General features: G+C 39.0%; 1 protein-coding gene and 2 long non-coding RNA genes across 4 annotated transcripts in view; 2 read left to right on the top strand and 1 right to left on the bottom strand.

Annotated features, from left to right (window-relative positions):
- The first annotated feature begins 2436 nt into the window (after window positions 1–2436).
- The window catches only part of LOC132843539 (NACHT, LRR and PYD domains-containing protein 3-like), a 924649-nt gene continuing 902798 nt past the window's right edge, over window positions 2437–24287 (top strand). The window contains exons 1-3 of one of the 2 annotated variants that reach the window (XM_060866941.1): window positions 2437–2510; window positions 2664–2785; window positions 3246–3362. In XM_060866941.1, the coding sequence (XP_060722924.1) occupies window positions 2733–2785; window positions 3246–3362 (170 nt within the window). In that variant the 5' untranslated portion in view covers window positions 2437–2510; window positions 2664–2732. Of the gene's footprint in view, window positions 2511–2657; window positions 2786–3245; window positions 3363–24287 lie in introns of those variants that run through there. The other variant, XM_060866945.1, reaches the window with a different exon arrangement.
- Window positions 11332–19618, top strand: LOC132843537 (uncharacterized). The gene is made up of 2 exons (XR_009648125.1): window positions 11332–16181; window positions 16321–19618. It is a non-coding gene; the product is annotated as an uncharacterized LOC132843537 (long non-coding RNA).
- LOC132842397 (uncharacterized) lies at window positions 22747–23635 on the bottom strand. Its single transcript, XR_009648027.1, has 3 exons — window positions 23516–23635; window positions 22929–23030; window positions 22747–22795 (listed from the first exon to the last, which is right to left on the bottom strand). It is a non-coding gene; the product is annotated as an uncharacterized LOC132842397 (long non-coding RNA).

Raw genomic sequence — 24287 nt, 5'->3', positions numbered from 1 at the left:
GTTGTTATCTGCATTGGTGTTAATATTTTACTCTATTAGAGTTTAATTGTAACACTGTGTCGGTGTTGTGAGAGTCAACACTTTTGAAAGAGAATTAACACTTTGCGGGTGGTTCCCATATATACACTTTTAAAGTGTTGAAATTAACTCTATTGGTGTTGATTTCCGGATTTCAAATTTACTGTGTATAGTGGACACCAGGATATCTCTCAAAAAAAACAAATAAGGTCTTCCATTCTGAAACAAAATAAACAACAACAAATATATTACAATACAAACATATTTAAATACACTGGAAAATGTAATACAATATATAAAATAATACATTCTCTTTGTGTAAGGGCTTCTGGTACACCAGTTTCAACCCAGAGTCTAAAAACATGCAGATGAGGTAAATTCAGCTCACTATAAACTTATTTTAGGGGTGTGAGTGTATGTGTGCTCTGGTTGTACAGGGTGTACCCTGCCTGTGGCCTGAGATACTGGGATAGGCTCCTATCCTCCTGTGCAGAGGATAAAGACATTTTGGAAAATGGATGATGAATGTGTGACGGATGTTAATATAAGTGTATACTCAAAATATTAATGTATTTCACTAATCATCCTTTCATTTTTATTTATTTACTTAGTATTATTTTGTCCACGAAAACCTTATTAATTTGTTTTGTATCTTATTTTTGACATTTTTGAAAAACGTTTTATATATCTCTTGCATGGTGACATCATTCCTGTTCATCCCGCACTGCGTCCTCAGGCCACGTTAGCGGTGCTCTCTAAATATAGGCCTGTAAAAGTTTTGAGAAGTTTGATTAAGTCAATAATATGCAGTAATATTATTGTTCACGGTGTTATAAATGTATTAGGAAGTGTTTTACGAATAGATGGTTTAATGAATTTAATTGAATTTAATTGTTTTATTACCGAGTACAGCTGTTTGATGTATGTGTGTGTGCACCGACAGAATGTGGTGATTTTAACGAAATAAATGACTGAATTTAATTTGTGCAGGTGAAAAATCACAGACAGAATCATTTTTCTCATGCTGTACTCTTTAATCTGTCCAGGTATGATTTACATTTGTTCTGTATCATTCAATGTATTCATTTTGTATCAATTGGTTTATTTTCTAATTCATGGTTGATTTTAAACTAGCTGCAGGAGATTATTTTGTACATCTAGACAAATGTTTGTAATGATTCATTTTGCACTCCATGTCATTTATAATGTGTTTTATGCATCTTATTTATAAAATGCTATCATTGTGATGTTTACCCAGACCGTGTTGAGTGCACTGAGGAGAGGAGAAAATCACAGACAGAACCATTTTCTTATGCTGTACCCTTTAATCTGTCCGGTGCCATTTAAAGGACTCAGAATAAACTCTCCAGATCAGCAGCAGATGCAGTTCTCCCGTGTCTTCTTTTACACAACGCAGATCGTAGCAGTAGCCAGAAATAGGCCGGTTACAAATGGATGAAATTATTTGATAAAAATGTTGCAGTGCTCTCTCATAGCAGTACTATGGTGTGTAACTTTAACACTGTATACATTTTACATCAGTTTGATTACAACTAAAACATCAAAGTATAACAAAAGATGTATTAATTTTTAACATTGTTAACTAAGTATTAGAATGGTTTTATACTACTGGGGCAGTTTAGAGATCCAACTCTGTTAGATAAACATTCTGTGAAGATGGTCTATATCAGCTTTACTGATGCTGATTACGTGCTGGTAACATCACATGGATGTAGTCAGATTTACTTTTAAAGTATTAAATATTGTACAGTTATGTCATACCTTGTTGACATAAAATGTTCTGCACACTTGAGGATGAAAGTTTACTGAAAGAGAGCAGTAACAGATGCAGCACGTTGTGTGGTTCACTTACTGCGGTCAGATGTCGCCATCTAGTGGATGTGTGTCGCAAGAAAAAAGTCGGTGTTCTGAGATATAAAGTCTAAGATATAAGTCTTAAGTCCTGAACTTCATACCAGGTGACTGTGGGGGAGCAGAACACACATGGGGATGTCAGTAATATAGAAATGCTGTAACAGAAACTAAATTACTATGAAATTCACAAGGTTTATATCAATCTGGTATTTTATATGAACATGTATTTAAATTATTGGTTTGTTTGTTTATTGTTTCATTTCTATTGTAATTAAGTTTGTGATATTGTGTGAATCCCTGCTGAAGTGGTATCTCCTGTTTGGGGTTGAGTTTGGAGTAGAAGTGGGTCCCCTTTAGGAGAAGTAGACACAATGATGGAGCTCTGTACAGATTGTGTGAACTTCTTTCTTTCTTTGTCTATTTTTTCTCAGCATATCTCTATATATGAGCGAGAGAAAGTGTGTGTATGTGTGTGTGTGTGTGCCCTTCCCCATCGTACACACACAAATGTCAGCATAAAGCAGACAAACCAGTCAGACCAGTGTCAGAAAGAGTGAAAGTCAGCAGCTCCATTTTGTGACGACTGAAAAATAAAAGATTTCAGGAGTAAAAACACAGTGAGTATCTAAAGCTCTAATATATAAACACACTGAAGTGATTCTAGATGCAGAAGAGTTTTGTGGGTTTGTACTGAAGTTTTAATGTACACAGTTTGATTTATAACTTGATAGCATGACTATTTCCTGTAAGTGAACTCTGTGCTGATTCAGGGTTTAATTTAACACACCGATATTGGAGTGAAGTAAACGTGTGTCCTGCTGTAATCTGGAGAAGGAGACATGACCTCCAACATGAGTGTGTCTGGAAAACTGGACTTAAAGAAAGACGAGAGGTGACTGACTTTTATATTCACCAGCAATAAATACACACTGTCTCATGGGAACACATCTCTATCTCTAAACACTCACTAGTTAAAACAGGAACTCAACTTTGCTTTAAGGTGTTTAATAGCAGTGAATATATCACTGATCTGATCTAAGAACAGTTTAGACAAATCATTCACTGAGAGAAGAGTAAAAAGGACTGTGTAATGTGGAGCATAAGAGCAGCATAGCTTTGTGTCAGTGAACTCTACAGGCTTTAAGACCCAGCTGAGTCAGTTAGCTGTGATTGGGACTCCTGATATCAGTGTAATTCCTGACTTATGAGGCCTGTCTCCTGTTTGAATAAGTGTACAGACTGGATCTGAATTAAGAAAGTGAAATTGTTGGTGTTTAATGATGAACACATTGTTTAACAGTGCTGAGACAGAAGAGTATTAATTATTGCTGATATTTCTGTTGTAATTCTAGAATGATGGAGGGAAAGAGATCAGACTCACCAGAACCCAGCTGTGTGTCCATGAAGAGTGACCGGTCAATGGAACATCCACTTAACTTCAGAGACAGAGACAGTTCTACTGATGTGAGGTCAGTATAGTGAGGTGTTTTACAGCAGTGTTCCACCTGATCAAACTCACTCGTCTCATTATGAAGCCCTTCATGAACAGGTGTTGAAGCAGTAAAACACTAAACTGTGCAGTGCTGTAGCTCTCGGACAGTGGCAGTGAGGAAAACTGCTTTAAGAGTTCAGTTCAGTCTGCAATCCCTGAGCTGGAGGGTCTGTGGTGTTACAGAAGAACATTTACACCTGGGACATTAATGACAATATAAATATTTTATTCATTTATTCAAACATTTGTTTCTAAACACTTTGGTGTCAGTTAGGAAATCCTGAAATCAGTGTATTGTGTTAAGAGGATAGTGTTAAATATCTGTCTCTGTATTTATTAGTGTGTGATTTGTGCAGCTATGAATACATATAGTCCATATTACATGATGTGTTTTGTTTGTTCACAGACCACAAAAAAGAAATCAAACATCAGCAGAAATCAGCTGGACTCCATATTCAAGGTGTGTGTTTTGTTTTGAAGTGTGTAATTTGTGTGTTGACCCTTGTAGTAGTAGTAATAATAATAATAATAATAATAATAATAATAATAATAATAATAATAATGCATTTTATTTCATGGCACCATTCAGAACACCCAAGGTCACCTTACAAGCAATATACAGGTCACTGCATAAGACAAAACACATAAACAAACAGCATATACATATAAAGTGCATTTAAGTCTCAATAAAACATAAGAAAGCCTGTATAAAAAGATAAGTCTTAAGACGCGTTTTAAAAGTCAGCAAGCACTCGCTATTGCGAACATCGAGGGGAAGAGAATTCCATAGGTGGGGGCAACATAACTAAAAGATTTGGCACCCATAGTAGTAAGTTGAATCCAAGGTACCACAAGAGAAATTGAAGATGAAGATCTGAGTGCATGTGAAGGAGTGTAAACCTGGAGAGGTTGAGTAAGGTATTTTGGTGCAAGATTATGAAGTGCCTTATAAGTGAGTAGCAGGATTTTAAACTGAACTCTATATTTTACTGGAAGCCAATGCAATTGCTGGAGAACCGGAGAAATGGGATCAGTATAAGGTGTTCTAGAGAAAACACGAGCTGCAGAATTCTGAACCAGTTGAAGCTTATGCAGCAATTTGGAAGGAATGCCTGTACGAAGAGCATTGCAGTAGTCTATACGTGAAGTGACTAGTGCGTGAATGAGAACTGCAGTATTATTATTTGAAAGAAAGGGACGGAGACGATTAATGTTGCGCAAATGGAAGTATGCAATCCGTGTTATATTATTAATTTGAGCTTTAAAAGATAGTGTGCTATCCAAGATGACACCCAAACTTTTAACCTGAGAGGAAGGACAGATTGCAGTATTGTCAATATGTAAAGAGAAACAGTTAGATTTAGACACAACAGATCTAGTGCCAACAAGCAGAGCCCCAGTTTTATTGCCAATGCCAAGACATTGTAATGTCTTGATGTGCAGCAGCATTAAAGGTAATCAGTTGTATGAGTAATCAGAATTTCAGGTTTAAGTTTCAACTGTAATAATAAAAAGAGCCTTCTACTTTTTATAAAATAAAAGAATCTCTCTCTGTGTAACATGATAATATTTAGATCTGTTCCTGTGTGTTTCTAAACAGGAGCTGGAACACAAAGGCATCACTCTGATAAAGAATGAGCTGAAGAGGTTTAGGAAGCTCCTGAGTCCAGATTACCCAGCATGCACTGAGAGGGAGGTGGAGGATTAGGAGGATCTGCACAGTGTCAGAGAGGGAGCGCTGAAGATCACACTGTACGTCCTGAAGAACATGAACCACACAGATCTCGCTAACACACTGCACAACAGTAAGAGCTCTGAGTCATGACTTTATTCCATCAGCTTCACTTTAGAGAGAGGAAATAGTTTTAGATATGAACACTTTTAGTTTTAAATTTAATTTTAGTATCATGTAAATCTGTTGCTTATCTGTTCTGTTCATGGTCCAGCTTCAATAATATTTAGTACATCAGTCAGGAATTAAAAGCAGTGTTTGAATGACTTTGCATTCAAACTATTTCTTACTAAACTAGTTATTACTTTGTTTATTAGAACTCCCCTATGTGAATCAACCAAAGTTAAAGTTCAAGCTGAGAGAGAAGTTTAAAAGAATTAATGAAGGAATCTCACAGCCTGGAAGCTCAGCACTTCTGAATGAGATCTACACTGAGCTCTACATCACAGAGGGTTGGATAGAAATGTCAATAATGAACATGAGGTGAGACAGATTGAGACAGTGTCCAGGAGACCAGCAACACAGGAGAAACCCATCAAATGTAATGAACTATTTAAAGACAAGTCCATCAGAACTGTGCTGACTAAAGGAGTTGCTGGAATTGGAAAAACAGTCTCTGTGCAGAAGTTCATCCTGGACTGGGCTGAAAGAAAATTTAATCAGGACGTCATCTTCATGTTTCCACTTCCCTTTAGAGAGCTGAATCTGATGAAGCAGAAAAATCTCAGTCTGATGAATCTTCTTCATCACTTTTTCCCAGAAATAAGTCAGATCTCAGCAAAATCTCAGTCTGATGAATCTTCTTCATCACTTTTTCCCAGAAATAAGAAAACTAGAATCAATAGACTGTGACTCCTACAAAGTGGTGTTGATCTTTGATGGTCTGGATGAGTGTCGACTTCCTCTAAATTTCCAGAAGAATGAGAGATTGTGTGATTTGACAGATTCAGCCTCAGTTGATGTGCTGCTGACGAACCTCATCAAGGGGAATCTGCTTCCCTCTGCTCTCCTCTGGCTAACCACAAGACCAGGAGCAGCCAATCAGATCCCTCCTGAGTGTGTAGACCAGGTAACAGAGGTACGAGGCTTCAGTGATCCTCAGAAAGAGGAGTACTTCAGGAAGAGGATCAGTGATCAGAGCCTGGCCAATAAAATCATCACACACCTGAAGTCTTCAAGAAGCCTCTACATCATGTGCCACATCCCAGTCTTCTGCTGGATCTCAGCCACTGTTCTAGAGAGAATGTTGGGTAAAGTAAAGAGTGGAGAGACTCTGACTCAAATGTTCGCACACTTCCTGATCTTTCAGATCAAACACAAGAACCAAAAATACCATCAGAAATGTGACAATGATCCTCAGCAGACCAGAGAGAGTATCATGGCACTGGGAAAACTGGCTTTCCAGCAGATGGAGAAAGGAAACCTGATCTTCTATGAGCTGATCCCCCCCCCCCCCCAGTGTTCAAGTCTGTGTAGAAGAATATCCTGATCTACAGAATCAAAAGCTGCACTCAGGTCAAGAAGAACAAGAATGGAAACGTGATCAGAACTGGAACTTAGTTACAGATCATTTAAAACCCTGAGCAAATGCTGAACAGCACAGAACATTTGTATTTAGTGACAATAAAACTCTATAAAAGGTAAATGGGAGTTATTGTGACTTATTAATGTAACAGCAGCTGTATATCAAAATCTGGAAACAGTTTACAGGAAGGGTGAATTAGGTGTGAATGTGGTAAAGGGAAAGAAAACAGTTGGAAGGAGAGAAAAAGAGATCTACACTGTACCCAGCTGATCATGAACACTGTAATGAGGAGTCGACAAAATCCATGTGAAGAAGTTTTAAGAAAAGATAAGACAAACAATCCAAAAACAGTAAGCAAAGGCAGCGTCAAAAAACAAGCACAGTCTGAAATAACCGTAACAAACAATCCATGAGGAGAACAAAACACAAACACAAATCTGAAGAAGCAATAATCCAAAGAGAAAAAACAGGGTCAATAGTGATAAGTGCTTTTCTACATATATGGTGTTAATTAGTGTTGTTTCTGATTTTGACATTTATTTATTTTATCTGTGTATTTAGGGAATTATGTGATTTGTCTCTGTGTGTGAAGGTTATTAAAAAACACCACGAACAGTTTTACTGTTTCTGTGAAAATACTGAAAGATCTACATCACTTCTCACATCAGAACAAAGTACATTTTTTCCACAGTGTGTAGATCAGTGTACATTACACACACATTTAATAACATACTAATACTCTAGTCATACTAAAGTGTTGAACAGCATTTACATAAAGATGTTGTGACAAACAGAAGTAATTAATAAACCAGCTTTTATCCTCCAAAAACATCACACTGGTCTCTAAATAGCTCTAACAGTGTGCTCTAAATCTTCTGTCAGCTCAGGTGTTTCCCAAAAAATCCCTTGTGTAAATACTGCTACACACACACACACACACACACACACACACACACACAAACACACACACACAATACTACTCCTATTTACAGTGAGGTCAATAAATTAAATTCTCTGGTGTTACAGATGCAGCTGTTTGAATATTGCATGATCACTGCATGATTACTGTGTGATTCTGCCAGACATCCACCAGGAGTGCTACAATGATCTTGTTCCCCCGCTCTGACGTAGCTGCCTTATTCACGCCCCCTAGGCCCCTGTTGCAATGACGCGTTGATCCACCAGGTGGCGCCGTGATCAGTGTAACAGCTGCTGGCATTAACCAATGAAACGTCTCTAAATTAAATTAAAACCATTTTGACCATTTTTAATGTCAGTAAATAATAAAACCTGTTTTTTTCCAGGTCAAATTGACTTGAATGCTTATAAATCAAAAATTCTACAATGATCAGCATTCTGTGTGATCAGCTTATATTTGTAAACATTTTACACTTGTTATGTCTATTTTGCCTACCAGATGCCATCTGATCACCCAAAAACGGGCTACACACACACACACACACCACTCCTCTCAAAAACATGGCATAATTTATTGTGAATAAAACTTCCTTTACACCTCTTATGCTTTTTATTATATTTAATTTATAAACAAGAAACCTCATGAAATTATGCCATGTTTTTGAGTAAAATTATTAAATATTATTTTGGATAACCACTGGTTGGTGTATGTCAAACATCCCCAGGTCAAAGCTGACTGAAGCAACCAAATTCATAAATAAGAGAGAGAAAACAGGATTTGATTTGAAAAGTATTAGCAACTTTTCATTCTGTTTTCACACAATTTTTTATAAACAAAACAGACTATTTTGCATTTATTTAGGCATTTATTTATTTGGGCATTTCTGAAGGTTTCCATGTCACACACAGAGGTTTGGCCTGCCTTGGATCTGGGCTACTCTGAGTGAACAAATGCAAATGTGCCTGGCCTCACAGGTGATGGGGGTGTTTGCACAACAAAAGCAGAAGGAGAATCGAGCTGAAGAACTGTGAAAATCTGAACAGGGGGGAATCACACCTCTTGTACCGCTTTGACACGTTGCACTTACAGTAGGAAACATATCCATCCAACAAACCTCAGTTTCTGGTTCTCGCATTTGCTGCTTTCAGCATTTTTGTGCAAAGTGCTTATGGGGATAGAGTCTTGTACAAACAGGCCAAATACACACTAGAAAAGGAGATCAGAGTGGCAAAGAGAAATTATTCTGAAAAGCTACGGGCTCAGTTTTCCACTAACGACTCAGCTTCAGTGTGGAAAGGTCTGAAAACCATCACCAACTGCACGACACCATCCCCCAGCACTGTGGTGAATCAACAACTGGCAGACGACCTGAATGAGTTCTACTGTAGGTTTGAAAAAGCTCAATTCTCACCTCCTGTAAACCCCGACTCCAACACACCTAAAATTCAGTTCAGTGAAGATGAGGTGTGTCAGGTCTTCAAGAAGAACAAAAGAAGAACAGTGACAGTGAAGTAAAGAAATTGACCGGCGTAACATTTCTGCCATCATCCAAAAATGGCTTCATCAGATTCATGAGATTCATGACCACGCTCTCTGCCAGCCTCTCTCCCTTCTGATGACTGGGGTCCTTTCCCAAGTAAGGAGATGCATAGCAGACATATTTGGTCTCCAAATCCGTGGCCTTCCAGAACTTGATCCCAAATTTGTCTGGCTTGGTTGCAATATACTGTGTGAATGGACAACGAACCTTGGTAGGGAACAGCTGTTCATCTATGGACATGTGTTCTCCTGGAGTGAAACTCTCAGCACAGTTCTTGTTGAAGTGTGTCCAGATGTCGGAGGCCGCAGCAAATTTGTCTGTTAGAAGGTGTTGCATAATTGAAATGAATCTATCTCGGGGCATTGTCTCTTTGAAAGCCAGGAGATTGTTTTGAAACCATTTTGACCATTAAATATGATTTGAATATGAAAACACAACGTGTTTGTGTGTGTGTGTAGCATTATTTCGTTAGATCATATTTTGCCCTCTGCTAGGCAAAGGCATATCAAAAGTGTGAAATATTTACAAATGTGTGGCTTTTTTTTTTCTGGAGGCCTAATGAAATGCAATGCCCAATTTGTGTGTGTGTGGGGGGTGTGAGTGTGCGTTTTGAGTGTGTGTTAGTGGACATTTTATGTGTGCATTTTTGTGTCTGTATGTATGTTCATTGTGCTGAAAAGGGCAAAAGTGTGACCTATTGCCCACTAAATGTGGCCGGGTCAAATTGACTCGGGAGGACTTGAGGAGGAAAGTATTAATTTTACTTACAATGTTCATAATTTGGAACAGTCCTGGTAAATTTCAGGCAAATATGTGGGAGGAAACCCAAGTTATGACACATTAAACTTTCCAGATGAGTCAAATAGACCCCATGTCTGCACAAGGGTTATATAAATATCATATGTACTATGGCAATGACAAACCTAAGCAATTTGAGGTCAATTTGACCTGCAACATACTGTAATAAGAGGGTTAAAGTCTAAACAGGTCATAGATGCATGTCCTGAAAAGATCTTGTCCTTGGTTCAAATCAAATATATATATATATAGTCTGTCTGTCTCTCTCCAGTGTGTGATAATGACATTAAAGTTTCAGGTCCTTCCTACTATCTTACTGCTGGACAGGTAAAAGGTGAAAGAGAAAACTGCTTCTATACTCTTAAAAAAATGTATGTATTGTAACCTGTAAAGTCAGGGTCAGAAAGTATTTGTGAGCAAAGCCCCATCTTCAGGTTGTGCCCTGGAACTGCATTACAACAGCTAAAAATGGGGGTGGCTACATTAGAATATTCACACGTCCTTCATTGCCTGTAGAGAGGGGGGCTCATGACAAAAGTCTGCTAAACGTGTGATAAAGGTGTGATGAAAGTCTGACTAAGGTCAGTCACACGTTGGAAAAGAACAACTTTGAGCCGCTGCATCTGTATCTGTCCTCATGGAGCTGCTACCATTTTATAGACCTGTTTTTGTTGTTCAATGGGAGCAAAAATATTCCTGAAAATGTTTGTAACACAAAGTAAAAGTGTGTACAATGTATACAGATCTACAAAATGAAGACACTGTAGAAGCAGTAAAGGACAGTGTGTAAATGTGTAAATGTTCTCCAGCAGATCTTTCCCCAGAGCTGCTGAACTCACTGTATGAAAATCTCTCTGCTAGAAATAAAGAGACGTGTTTGTTCAGAGTGACCTCTGTTATTATCTTCTTTCAGAAAGTTAAATACCTCATCTCATATGAGCTGAGACACATGGATCTGTCCAAGAGCAGTCCAAGTTTATACACAGACTGTTCATTTTAGATTTTTATCCTGATATTAGACTCTTCATCATTTCTCTTCCAGTCTGTGTGAGTGTAATCTGACAGAGGAAAGCTGTAGAGTTCTGTCCTCAGTTCTCAGCTCAAACTCCTCCAGTCTGAGAGAAATGAACCTGAATTACAATAAACTGCAGGGTTCAGGAGTGAAGCTGCTCTCTGATGGACTGAAGAATCCACACTGTACACTGGAGATACTGAGGTACACACACACACACACACAACAATGACAATAGATAAGATCACTACAATTTCAGTTACCACAGAGGAGAACTGGATGATGTAGTGTTTATTAAAACTCTGTGTGTGTAAGATGGAAAGTAAATGTACTGTATATAAAGATGTTGTGTACTTCATGTTTACAATACAAAAACTGAGTGTGTTAAGTGTGAGAAGGTTTTCTTTCTTGCATGATGTGGTACTGCAGTATTACAGATGAAGGTTGTGCTGCTCTGGCTTCAGCTCTGAGGTCAAAGTCCTCATCACACCTGAGAAAACTGAATCTGTATGGTAATTATCCAGGAGAATCAGGAGTGAAGCTCCTGGTCTCTTACCACACTGTAAACTGGAGACACTACAGTGAGTTACTGACTTACTGTCTTTTTACTGTATGATATTGAGTAATATTCACTGTGTGCTGTAAAATGTCACATCAATATGTGTATTTATGCTTCTGTTGTTCATAAGCAATGTGTTTAAATTTGTCTGTAATTCTGTCCTGTTGTTTTGAATGGACAACGAACCTTGGTAGGGAACAGCTGTTCATCTATGGTCATGTTCTCCTGGAGTAAAACTCTCAGCACAGTTCTTCTTGAAGCGTGTCCAGATGTCGGAGACCGCAGCAAATTTGTCTGTTAGAAGGTGTTGCATAATTGAAATGAATCTATCTCAGGGCATTGTCTCTTTGAAAGCCAGGAGATTGTTTTGAAACCATTTTGACCATTTTTAATGTCAGTAAATAATAAAACCTGTTTTTTTTCCCAGGTCAAATAGACTTGAATGCTTATAAATCAAAAATTCTACAATGATCACCATTCTGTGTGATCAGCTTACATTTGTGACCATTTTACACTTATGTCTATTTTGCCTACCAGATGCCATCTGATCACCCAAAAACGGGCTACACACACAACCGTCCGGCGCCTCAGGAGGGGGAAGCAATGCCCTGCGCACACTGTTTACAGTGGGAATGGGAATCTGCTGACTTCGACGGTGGACATCCTTGAATGGTGGAAGGAGTACTTCGAAGTTCTCCTCAACCACACCAACATGTCTTCCACTGAGGAAGCAGAGGCCGAGGGCTCAGTTGTGGACTCGTCGATCCCCCAAGCTGAGGTCACTGAGGTAGTTGAGAAGCTCCTCAGTGGCAAGGCACTGGGGGTGGATGAGATCCGCCCTGAGAACCTCAAGTCTCTGGATGTTGTGGGGCTGTCTTGGTTGACACGCCTCTGCAACATCGCGTGACGGTTGGGGACAGTGCCTCTGGACTGGCAGACTGGGGTGGTGGTTCCTCTGTTTAAGAAGGGTGACCAGAGGGTGTGTTCTAACTACAGGGGAATCACACTCCTCAGCCTTCCCAGAAAAGTCTATGCCAGGGTACTGGAGAGTAGAATTCGGCCGATAGTCGAACCTCAGATTCAGGAGGAACAATGCGGGTTTCGTCCCGGTCGTGGAACACTGGACCATGTCTATACCCTTGCAAGGTTGCTGGAGGGTTCATGGGACTTTGCCCAACCAGTCCACATGTGCTTTGTGGATCTGGAGAAGGCATTCGACTGTGTCCCTCGTGGTGACCTGTGGGGGGTGCTCTGGGATTATGGGGTCCGGGGCCCTCTGCTAAGGGCTGTCCGGTCCCTAAATGACTGGAGCAGGAGTTTGGTTCGCATTGCTGACAGTAAGTCAGACTTATTCCCGGTGCATGTTGCACTCCGGCAGGGCTGCCCTTTGTCACCGGTCCTGTTCATTATCTATATGGACAGGATTTCTAGGTGCAATCGGGGGCTGGAGGGAGTCCGGTTGGGGACCACAGGATTTTGTCTCTGCTTTTTGCAGATGATGTTGTCCTGTTGGCTTTCTCAAATCAGGACCTTCAGCGTGCACTGGGATGGTTTGCAGCCGAGTGTGAAGCGGCGGGATGAGAATCATCACCTCCAAGTCCGAGGCCATGGTTCTCAACCGGAAAAGGGTGGCTTGCCCCCTTCAGGTTGGTGGAGAGCTTCTGCCTCAATTGTAGGAGTTTAAGTATCTTGGGGTCTTGTTCACGAGTGAGGGAAGGATGGAGCAGGAGTTCGACAAGCGGATCGGTGTATCTTCTGCAGTGATGCGGTCGATATACCGGTCAGTTGTGGTGAAGAAATTTATCTCTATTTACCAGTCGATCTACGTTCCTACCCTCACCTATGGTCATGAGCTTTGGGTCATGACCGAAAGGACAAGATCCCGGATACAGGCGGCCGAAATGAGTTTCCTCTGAGAGGTGGCTGGGCGCTCCCTTAGAGATAGGGTGAGGAGCTCGGTCACACCTCAGTCCAACCGGGAGGAGGCCCTGGGGAAGACCTAGGACATGCTGGAGGGACTATGTCTCTCGGCTGGAATGGGAAAGCCTCGGTATTCCCCCAGAATGTTCTCAACTTTGGTCCACGAGATCCACATACCTACCGAGTTTTGTTCCAACCCTGATCAAACTCACCTTCCTGCAATTATCTGGTATTCCTGAACACCTTAATTAGCTTGCTCAGGTGTGTTTAATCAGGGTTGGAGCAAAATTCTGCAGGAAAGTATCAACTGTACTAACAGTTGATACGACATAGTACCAAAACAATTTAGAAAGAATCTAATGAATCTGTTGAAATTACTGTGACTTTGCTGTCTGTATGTATGAACGTATGCTATTGTACTTACATTCCACTTATCAGGAAGATGCAGTGAATTTCTGTGAGTCCTCTTCAGACAAGCCTCACAAAACACTGCAGTGGATTGTTGACTCTCTTTGGGACTAATCAAGGTTGTCTCCATGGCAATTTGCTGTGTATCGCTATGACAATCTTGCGGACTGAGGCACACCAAGATTTGATGCCGGGAGCAACGACTCTCCAGGCCTACACTTACATACATACACACACACACACACATACATATATAAAGATATGCACTCACCCCCCACCCCCCATCCCACGCCTTCGCCGCTTTGTACCGCCAGTCTGACAAGCGGGTCTGTGACCAGCGCCGAAAGGCCGCAGGACCTGATGGCTGCTTGCCTGTGCTGGATTACCTCCACCCCCCACTCCCCTCCCCTGTTGCAAGTCATGTGTTTATGGCGTACTGTTTATGTGCTTATGTTGCTGAGGTGTTTTTTTCTTGTTCCCACACTGTACTCCCCACCGGAGGATAGTCTGGGGGTTGTTGTTTTTTTTTCTCCTCCCTTCCCTCATGTTATGCTGTATCTCTTCTCAATCCCCTGTCTTCCTGTCCTGTCCTCCCCTTGTATTGTATGTATTGTATGTATGGGCAGGTTGATGGCTAATTTCGCTGGTACCTGTGACCAGTGACAATAAAGGCTACTACTACTACTACTACTCAATGTACCTATAATCAGCGTGTTTTTCTAGGCATACAACACACTGGGTAGTGATTGGTGCTGAACATTCAAACGACACCTTAAGCATGTCATCCTTGACTGCATCCCAGGCATGAAGCTCTCTCTTCTTTGCCTTACTGTATGGGTTCAGCCTGTTGTCGTAATGGATGTGGAAGGGTCCAAAGAGTGGGTGTATTTGGAGCTTGACCAAGGTAAGAAACCTTTGCAGGGTTGGACCTCCTCACCACCTTAATCTTAACATTCCTGAAGTGCGTGCTCTTAACAGCTTTTCCCATATCTGAAATCTAAATATTAGGCAATTAAAGCAATAATATTCTGTACTTTGTTACCACAGCCTAAAAGACTGAAACGCATCAGTAAACATGGGATGCAGGTGAGGTATATGTATTTGATGAGATAGATAGATAGATAGATAGATAGATAGATAGATAGATAGATAGATAGATAGATCTTTATGGTGGCAGTAGGTAGTTTAAGCTGATCCTCCCAGACCGGCAAAGATGGTTAAGCTGGTGGGTCACCTGACCAGCTAAGTCCAGCTTGACCATCTTAAAAGTGACAAAAACACATTTAGACCAGCTTTCTACACAACAAAATCCAAGTTATGCTGGTTTTAGCTGTTTTTTTAGTAACGATAAGGCTATTAATGTAATATATACAACAATTTTTTCAACAATTAGGCCTACAACACGGTTGTTAACTCATGTCATGCCACTTTAAAACACATTTTCTGTTCAGGCACATAAAAACATACTAGTAATGTAAATACTCACGTATGTAAAGGGCTAATAACGTAAAATATAGGGGCGGTTTCCCAGACAGGGATTAAATAAAGTCAGAACTAGCCTAATTCTTCTTAAATTAATTCAGAATTTAAAAAAGGCTTTTTGAGACACTACTTAAGTTGAGATTAATTAGTTGTAGACTAGAGAGTCACAGACTAAACTAAATTAGGACTAACAGGCTACTCTTTGTGAAGACTGATTATATTAATGACTAGCGCATGATGATTACCTGAGGACACTTCAAAAACCAGGGATGGAATCTTAAAACACATTAGCGCTGTGTGGAACTGGAGTAAATCATCCAACCAAACAATGGACAAAGGTAAAAGGAAACGTTCAAAAAATTTCTGTGAATTTGAAAAACATTTGTTGAAGCAAATTGTGTCAAACCACCCAATTATTGAGAAGAAACAGCATGAGTCATCAACAGAAAGCAAGAAAAAGAATGCCTGGAGTAAAATTTGCACTGAATTTAACTCAAATGAAAAAGTAAGCCAAAGGAAAGTCCAGCAACTTCAGGTAAGAGTGTATTTATTAGGTTTGCCCACTTTTACAAATCAGTCCTTAAAGTTTGTTTTGTGTTGCACACACAGTGGGACTGAAACATATCTGTAATTCAGAAATTAAAGAAACCGTTTAATAATTACTAACATAATTTCTAAATTGTCATCTTTCCAAGATCCTCTGGAAAAACATAAAAATTCAATTAAAGAAGACAAATGGTGCTGCTCGTAGGGACTGGTGATGGACCCCTGGAAAGACCAGAGACAGATGATATGGGGGACTTGTTGAGTGCCCTCATTGATAGCCAGCAACCCCTGGAAGGTATCCCAGATGATGACCATATGGACAGTTCAGATGGGACACCTGTCCAATCTTCATTTGGTAGGCAACATGTGCCATCCTTAGACTTCAGTGAATATGTAATGCTGTCTGTCATCTCTTATATCCCCAAAACAAAAATAAGCAAAGAACTCAACTCAAGTATTATTCTCTGATGCATCATCAATACAATGTTTTTCAGATGACCACATAAGCTTGGAGGGCCTGAGAAAGGGTACATGTCAGCCCACTACATCTGAGGCAGCCAGGAGGGAAGATGGTGTCGCTAATCTGGGCCAAATTACCAAGAGACAGACCATACATGAGAAACTGGCCATGGACTATCATGAGCACAAATTAAAGTATTTAAAAGAAGAACATGAAATAAAGATGAAAATCCTTCATATTGAGTTGGCTTTGAAGGAGGAGGAGAGAAACATGAAGCAGCAACAAATGCTGTCCAGTTCTAGGTTCTGAAATTTCATTTGTTTAAACAAAAATAATCTTGAAACCAATACAGGGCAATTGTCATAATTCATTGTCTTTGTGAAAAATGCTGCAAAGCAAAAATATCTCTGCAGGCTAGTCCATATCTGTCTTTGTTGGCTTCAACAATGGGAATATCTAGGTCACTGTCATCTTCCATTTCAGGATCTGGCCAGCCATGTTGTTTAATGTAATTGTGAAGCACTGCTGCAGCAATTATCACAATACAGCATCTTCTTGGTTAAAAGCGCAGTGTGCGTCTGAGACACTGGAAACGACTCTTCCACACACCAAACATGCGCTCCACTATACCTCTAGTGCGGATGTGTGCTTGGTTGTACCTCTGTTGCTCTGGTGTGACTGCATGAAGATAGGGGGTGAACAAGAAGTTGTTCTGTGCATACCCACTGTCATCAAGTATGATTCCACTATGTTGTCCTCCTTCCAAATGAGCATACAAAGAGGAGTTTTGGAAAATCCTTGAATCATGAGTTGCACCTTTCCAGCGTGCAACAATGTTGGAGAACTGCATAGTTGGAGTGCACACACCTTGCACATTTATTGAGAACCAGTTTTTACGTTATTCCTGTACTCTTCAGCATCTGGTGTAGAGGGACGCTTTATGGGAATATGACACCCATCAATGCAGCCAATGACTCCAGGGAAATTGGCATATTCATAGAACTGCACCTTGTAGATGGCTTGGGTAGCAGCATCAGGGAACTTAATGTAGTCATCTTTTAGTTTACATATAGCATTGCAGACTTGGAATGTTCCACATGCCAAAAACCTCAAGGTAATCAGAATTTGTAAGGAAGGAGGGATAGGCCTTCCCCTTAAAGAGTGAGATGAAAGCCTTGGTTCAAGCAAAATAATTACGTCAGCTACATTTTGTTTGTACATACAAAAACGGTCACGAAAGTTAATTTCATCAAACTCATTCAGTGGGTTGCTCCTGTCTATAATTGCCCGACGATCTGGTCTTGGTGGTACCCTTTCATCATCATTAAAATAGTCCAAGTAATCCATTTTCTTCGTTTGCTGATGTCAACCTGGAGGCCAAAATCAGTTAATCTGAAGTTAAACCTGCCTCTGGCCAGGTTTAAATTATGCCATCACTTAAACCTAGACTACCTCTGATCGTCCTTTAGGAAATCTAACTTTATAGTTTAAGACTAAGGAAAGTCTGAGACTATTTTAAACCATGTCTGAGAAATGGCTTTTCAGTTAATCCAGTTTAAATGTGCATTTAATTCTAAGATTAGTGTTAATCCCTGTCCGGGAAACCGCCCCATAATGTTTACAAACACCATTTCAACACGGTTCTTATTTCATTCCAGGCCAAATGCACGTAAAACATGCTTATAGCGTTAATGCGCACGTATGTAAAGGGCTAATAACGTAATATATAACGTTTACAAACACCATTTCAACACGGTTATCTCATGTCAATACTCATGCCATGCCACCTTAAAACATGTTTTATGTATTGTTATCGCTTATTGGCTAATTAATAACAGTTTAAATGCTCTGTTTTATCATTTTTAATGGTCTTACCTGAAAAAAATAACCAGGAAATAGCCCATTGCTGCTGTGTTATACAGTTGACGTCCAGTCATTGGTGAACTGGATTTCTCTGAGTGTATCTGGAGTCTTCTCTTGTAGTTGTATCATTGGTTAACCATTTGGATGGATGATGATAACCTTCTGAGCCTACCAGTAGCTGCAACATGCCCCCGGACCATATCTATGGTCCCATTAACCACTGAAAATCATCCATTTAATCGAGTGATAACATTTGAAGTGATGTTTTGACTGCAAATATTAATATTCAATGCTCCAGAAGCAGAGGTATTATGTATTCAGGAAACATACTGGGATGAAGAATGTGTTATAAAATGTATGTATGTATATGGGATGGAAATATATTTTATAACAATGGGAAAGATAAACAGGGAAGAGGGGTAGCCATTTTAATAAAAAGAAATACATGTGAAAAACAAAGAATGATATACAATGATGAGAGTGGGAAATGTATAACAGTAGAAATAGAGAAAGAGGAAAATAAAATTACTCTATGTAATATACATGCCCCAAATGAGGAAAAAGAAAAAGTGGACTTTTATAGAACAATAATGACAAAAATGAAAGAATGGGAAAATGTACTTTAGATAGGAGATTTTAACATTGTTCAAACAAAACTAGATATTGGTATCAATATGGTATTTAAATTGGACAAAGGGAGAGAAAAATTAAAAGAGCACTTTAAACTTATAGATATATGGAGGGAAAGAAATAAAACAAAAAGGAAATTTTCTAGAAGACAAAAAGTTCAGGGTCTTTTAAAACAAAGCAGACTAGACCTAATCCTATATACAAGAGAAATAAAAAAGAAACATAAGAAGTGTGTTTTACAAAGAAGCAGGATTTAGTGATCATAATTCCTTATTGCTAAACTAAGATTGCTCACCAGCTTCCATTTTCCTGAACCAAACCTGTGCAATATACAACCTGGAACTTTTATACACTTACCATGCTGAGCAGCAATTTTTGTTTGACATCATATGGGTCACCAGTTCATGCCTGTATAAAAATTTATTGTTTTGGTGTTTAAAGTGTTAATGGTGGTTGGACATGGGTGTTGAATTGTGTGTTTGTGTTTATTTATTTTCATTAATGTATATGTTGTTGCCAATGATTGTTGCCCATGTTCCTATAGTTAGAGGAGAAAACCCCCTACCAATTTTAGAATGGTTAGATCCAGGGGCGGGACTAAGAGAATAAAATGGCTCCCACACAGTCAGTCTGTGTGGGTTATTGTAGGAGTTGTTGTTTGTAGATGGTATACCAAGTAAATGCTGTGGTCTTACTGTAGTGGTTTAGGTCAATTGATTTAGTTGAACTAGCTTGTAAATATTTTGTGTATAGGCTAAATTTTGTACAGTTTTATTTTTCATTGTGGATTATTTTATTACTTACACCGTGTGTGCACTAATAAATCACCCTTCACCTGACTCCAAGCGGATTCTGTGTCACATTTGCCTCCTATCCCCTGGTCCAATCCTAACAATAATGATGTAGAGAGAGGACCAGGCATATGGGCTCTCAATGCAATCATATTAAATGACAATGCATTTTGTGAGAGAGTGAAAAATATAATCAAATGATTTATGAAAAATTTAATGTTTGTGGAAGATAAAAGGATATGGTGGAATAATGTATGACATCAAAAAACTTGCACTTGAACACAGTACACTTGTACAAAAAATGAAAAAACAGGAAGAAAAAATTAAGGACAGATTTAGGGAAAGAACTAAAGGAAATAGGAGAAAATGGGAATGGGGATATTATGGGGGAAAATACAGTAATAGCATTAGAAGACAAATTAAAACAAATCGAAGAGGATAAGTGTAGGGGATTAATACTCAGAAGCAAAGTGAAGTATGCAGTGGAGGGGGAAAGGAATACAAAATTATTTTTTAATTTTGAGAAAAGCAGAGAAAAAGCAGATGTGATCAAAGAGGTGCTAAATAAAAAAGGCACAGAAGAGAGAGGAAAAGAAAGGGTGTTAAAAATAGTGTTTTTATATTTTTTATAGTGTTTTTAAAATAGAATTTTATAAGGATATGTTCACAAGCCAAGGAATTAACTGTGAAGATGAAGAATTCCTATTGAGCCACATTAAAACAAAAGTAACAGAAGCGAATAAAGAAATGTGTGATGCAATAAGCGAAGAAGAAATAAACGAAGTTTGGCAACTGCTTCCAGTGCCATTCAGCCTACTACTCATCCCAGGTGACCAGTGGAGTGAAGACGTTTGGTGTCCGTTTCGAGCTAGGAAGAAAAGTGCAAGCAATCTGAGGTTAATCTTCGATACCAGGAGCGCTACATAATTCCAGCCAGCTAAGGACATTTCTTCTATCACTTTGCACACATCTAGAGTTTGAGTAACTCATGGATCACTTAGAGGACTTGAAGCTTGAGGTGACAGGAGCATTATATGCTCTCTCAAAATATAACCTTCTTGGATTATGCGAGTTTCTAAAAATTGAGTGTGAATATGCCACCAGCCAAAGTCGTTCATCTCTTATTTCTGTGATTGTGAAACACATTGAGAGAGAAGCATTAGAGGAGCTAGAAGATGCTGGTATGTCAGAGCTTTTGTGTCTAAAAGACAAAATCAGTGAAATTCACTGTGCTAATGCAAACGGCGATTCAGAAAAACACACAGCACAGACATCTGAGTGACTTTAGATGCAGTACCAGAAACTACAGAGCAAGAAAAACTGCAAAAAGAAATTGATACATTACAGTTAGCTCTAATAAGAGCAATTGCACCAGGCATGCAGCTGCGTAGGTACCTGGAAGGAAAACCTAACCTCACCCTGCCCATTCTTAGACGCATTCTATGAGCACATTATCAAGAAAAGGGGCAACTCAATTGTACAAGCAGCTTACCGCAGAAGTACAGAATAGCAAGGAGACCCCACAAAGTTACTTGTTTGGTGTCTTGAGGCAAAAGATCCTGTTTGCATCTCAGGAAGTGGAATCCAGTTTGAAATATGACCCGATCCTGGTTCAGAGCATATTTATCCACACTGTCCTGACTGGTCTGCAAAATGAAAGTATTAGAAGTGACCTGCAACAGTATTTGACAAGAACTGATGTGAGTGATGAACTTCTCTTAGCCAAGGTCAATGTTGCATGCACAAATGAAACAGAGCATCAAAACAAGAAGAAGCTTTTGTCCCAACAGTACATCAAAGTGGATCCAATGCAGGCTAATGAAGTTGCTGTTGAAAAGAAAGTCAAGACTTGAACCTGACATTTTAAGTGAGATAAAAGAAATGCGGTCTGACATGGCATTGTTGAAGGATCTCAGTGTGGAGGTGTCTCAAATTAACCCTCTGGGGTCTGACCATTTTGTGACACTGGCAGAGGTTCTGACATGCTCTTATATTTGGTCTTTTTTCAGTTACTTCAATACATATTAATGGCTAATATCACATAACACTGTATTCAGCACAAACTGGGCTACAATATTATGTAAGTAAAATGTATGTACATGTTTGTATTTTTAAGTAAATGATGTTTATGCGTGGTTAGTAAAAAAAGAAAAAGAAAAGTTGCTGAAATAAGGCCAAGAAACACATACTAAACATTTGTTCACAAACAATAAAGTTCTCTACTCTTGTAGAGTTGAGAATGTGCTACAAAAAGATGTAAAAACCATTTTACCCACTCATTCACATGAAACAATACATTGATTTAACTTTTGTAAGTTTTTGTTGTGTAAAGGCAATATGCAAGGGCGGGTCAATGGTCATGAATATTGATGATTCACACCTGAGGAGGCCCAACCCCCTAATGGCTTAGTCTGGATTGTGTTGACAAAAGAATGAGTGTGGGGGGACTCAAAGAGAAAATCTTTTGCTTGTAGTTTACTAAAATAGTGTACAATAAAGTACAAAAGACTTTTATATCTGTACTTGACAAAATAAGACTTATTTTACCAATGGTAAAAAAAACATGAACAATACAATAGAGTCAAGAGTCAAGAAGCTTTATTGTATAGAATGATTCTTTACAATATATAAAATAAGATATAAATTTGTAAGCCATCACACACTGTAAATCTTTGAGAATGGAGTTTAAATGTCGTCATGCCATTGCTCAAAACAGTTCCTATTTAACTGAACACACATTAGTCTCAGTTGCTTTGAGAACTGAAAGAGACCTACGGCGTGTGTGAGTAGCAGGTGATGGTAAAGGTAAAGGTGATGCAGACACATTCCTAAAAAAAAAACAACAACATAATTAGTCTCATCGTGTATTTTCCAAAGTACTAAGCAACACATTAGTAATAATATATAACTAATATATACTAATATACAATATAACAGAAAAATGGGTACATGTGGACGTACTCTTTTTTGTTTCCAGTTGCGTTGCTGCGTGCCCTCGTGCGAGTATCAGATGAAGGTGAATGTGTTGCAGCCACATTCCTAAAAAAAAAAAAAAAATCATAATTAGTATCATGTATTTGCAAAGTACAAAGCAACACACCAGTATTACTAATACTGAGAACATAAAAAGGGTTAAATGTGGCTTACACTGGATGAATGTCGCTCGCGTTGCTGCGTGCCCTCGTGTGCGTATCAGACGCAGGTGAACGTGTTGCAGCCACATTCCTAAAAAAAATCATAAGTAGTATCATGTATTTGCAAAGTACAAAGCAACACAATTAATATAATGTATTTTCCACATCAGTAATACAAATATTCTGCACGCATAATAGAAAAAAATGGTTACATCTGTACGTACTCCTTATTGTTCTCGTTGCTGCGCGCCCCCGTGCGAGCATCAAACGAAGGTGAAAGTGTTGCAGCCGGTGCAGGTGAAGACAAGAGTGATGCAGCCACATTCCTACAAAAGTTTTTAATAATTAATATATTCTCCACAGTAACAAACTTATAAAGCAATAACTAAGACAGATAAGCATAGATGAGATAAAATAATTGGGTACAGAGATGTATATGTTTGTTAACGGGCCATTACCGGACATATTTATGGCTAAACATTAACACATGACATATCTCCGGGCACATTTACAGCTCATCGACACCACGTCGATACATTTACACCCGAACAGATAAGACTAGTTGAGGCATAAACACTAGTCAAAATATATTCTAAATAGTGATATTGCTATATAACATATTGTATATTCACATTACATTAATCAGCATACAGCTTAATAAGAACTAATATTGTAAGGTAAATAAAAGTTGCCAATTACGAGACGTTTCTATAAAGTCACTCTTAATATCTGCTTGCAAATAGTCTGTATACAATACAGTATATATAATTTTACATCACACAAGATTTCAACAAATGTAAGTAAAACTTACTCTTCAGAAATTATATCCTCGCTCGCGGATCAAGTCGCTCTTCAAAATACAAACGTTCGTCGTCGGAGTCCTGCTCTTCATCTTCATCTGTTTAATCTGTTAAAACTTTGTGCTTCTTACATTGTTTGGGGGCATTGATCTTATTTGCATAGCCCGCTCAGGTAATTTTCATATGAATGGCGCGCACGGCGGTAGGTGGGATCACATTAGTGGTAATGAGGTCGAGCCAGAAAAACTGTACCTCTCTTTACTTACATACAGATTACACAAAAAGACAATATTTGCTTTCGATTTTAATTACCTCATTTAAAAGTAGAAATTTCAGGCTTTCATTAGACATATGTATCATGTTCGTGTGATAAGTATTGGCGGAGTTATCAGTTCATGTTTGTAACGTGTTTCAGGAAGAAGGGCAAGTTCACGGAGATGTCTGAATGCACAACCTGGTTATTTTCTTTATTTGCCAAAAGCACAGCGTTTTGTGGTTAATATGAAGGCACTCAAATAAAAGTAGACACTTCACAGTTTCGAATGATGTATTACATGTATATGAATGACGGAGTATTTTAAGTGGACTTCACGTCGAAGAGGAAAAAAGACGGTGCGTCTTTCGACCCCAGAGGGTTAAAGAATCCATACGACAGCCTCAGATCATGTCCACACAATGTCCCACCCATGTGAGGGATCAAGCCGGCATGCAACCACCTCAGTCTCTGTACCCGACTCCAAGTTATCTGCAGCCCTATGACAGAAGAAGGGGGGCATTCCAACG

This window comes from Tachysurus vachellii, chromosome 3 (genome assembly GCF_030014155.1).
Source record: "Tachysurus vachellii isolate PV-2020 chromosome 3, HZAU_Pvac_v1, whole genome shotgun sequence".
NCBI classification, from domain to species: Eukaryota; Metazoa; Chordata; class Actinopteri; order Siluriformes; family Bagridae; genus Tachysurus; species Tachysurus vachellii.
The sequence above is the reverse complement of the archived record's forward strand: the minus strand, read 5'-3'. Positions and strand labels throughout refer to the sequence as shown.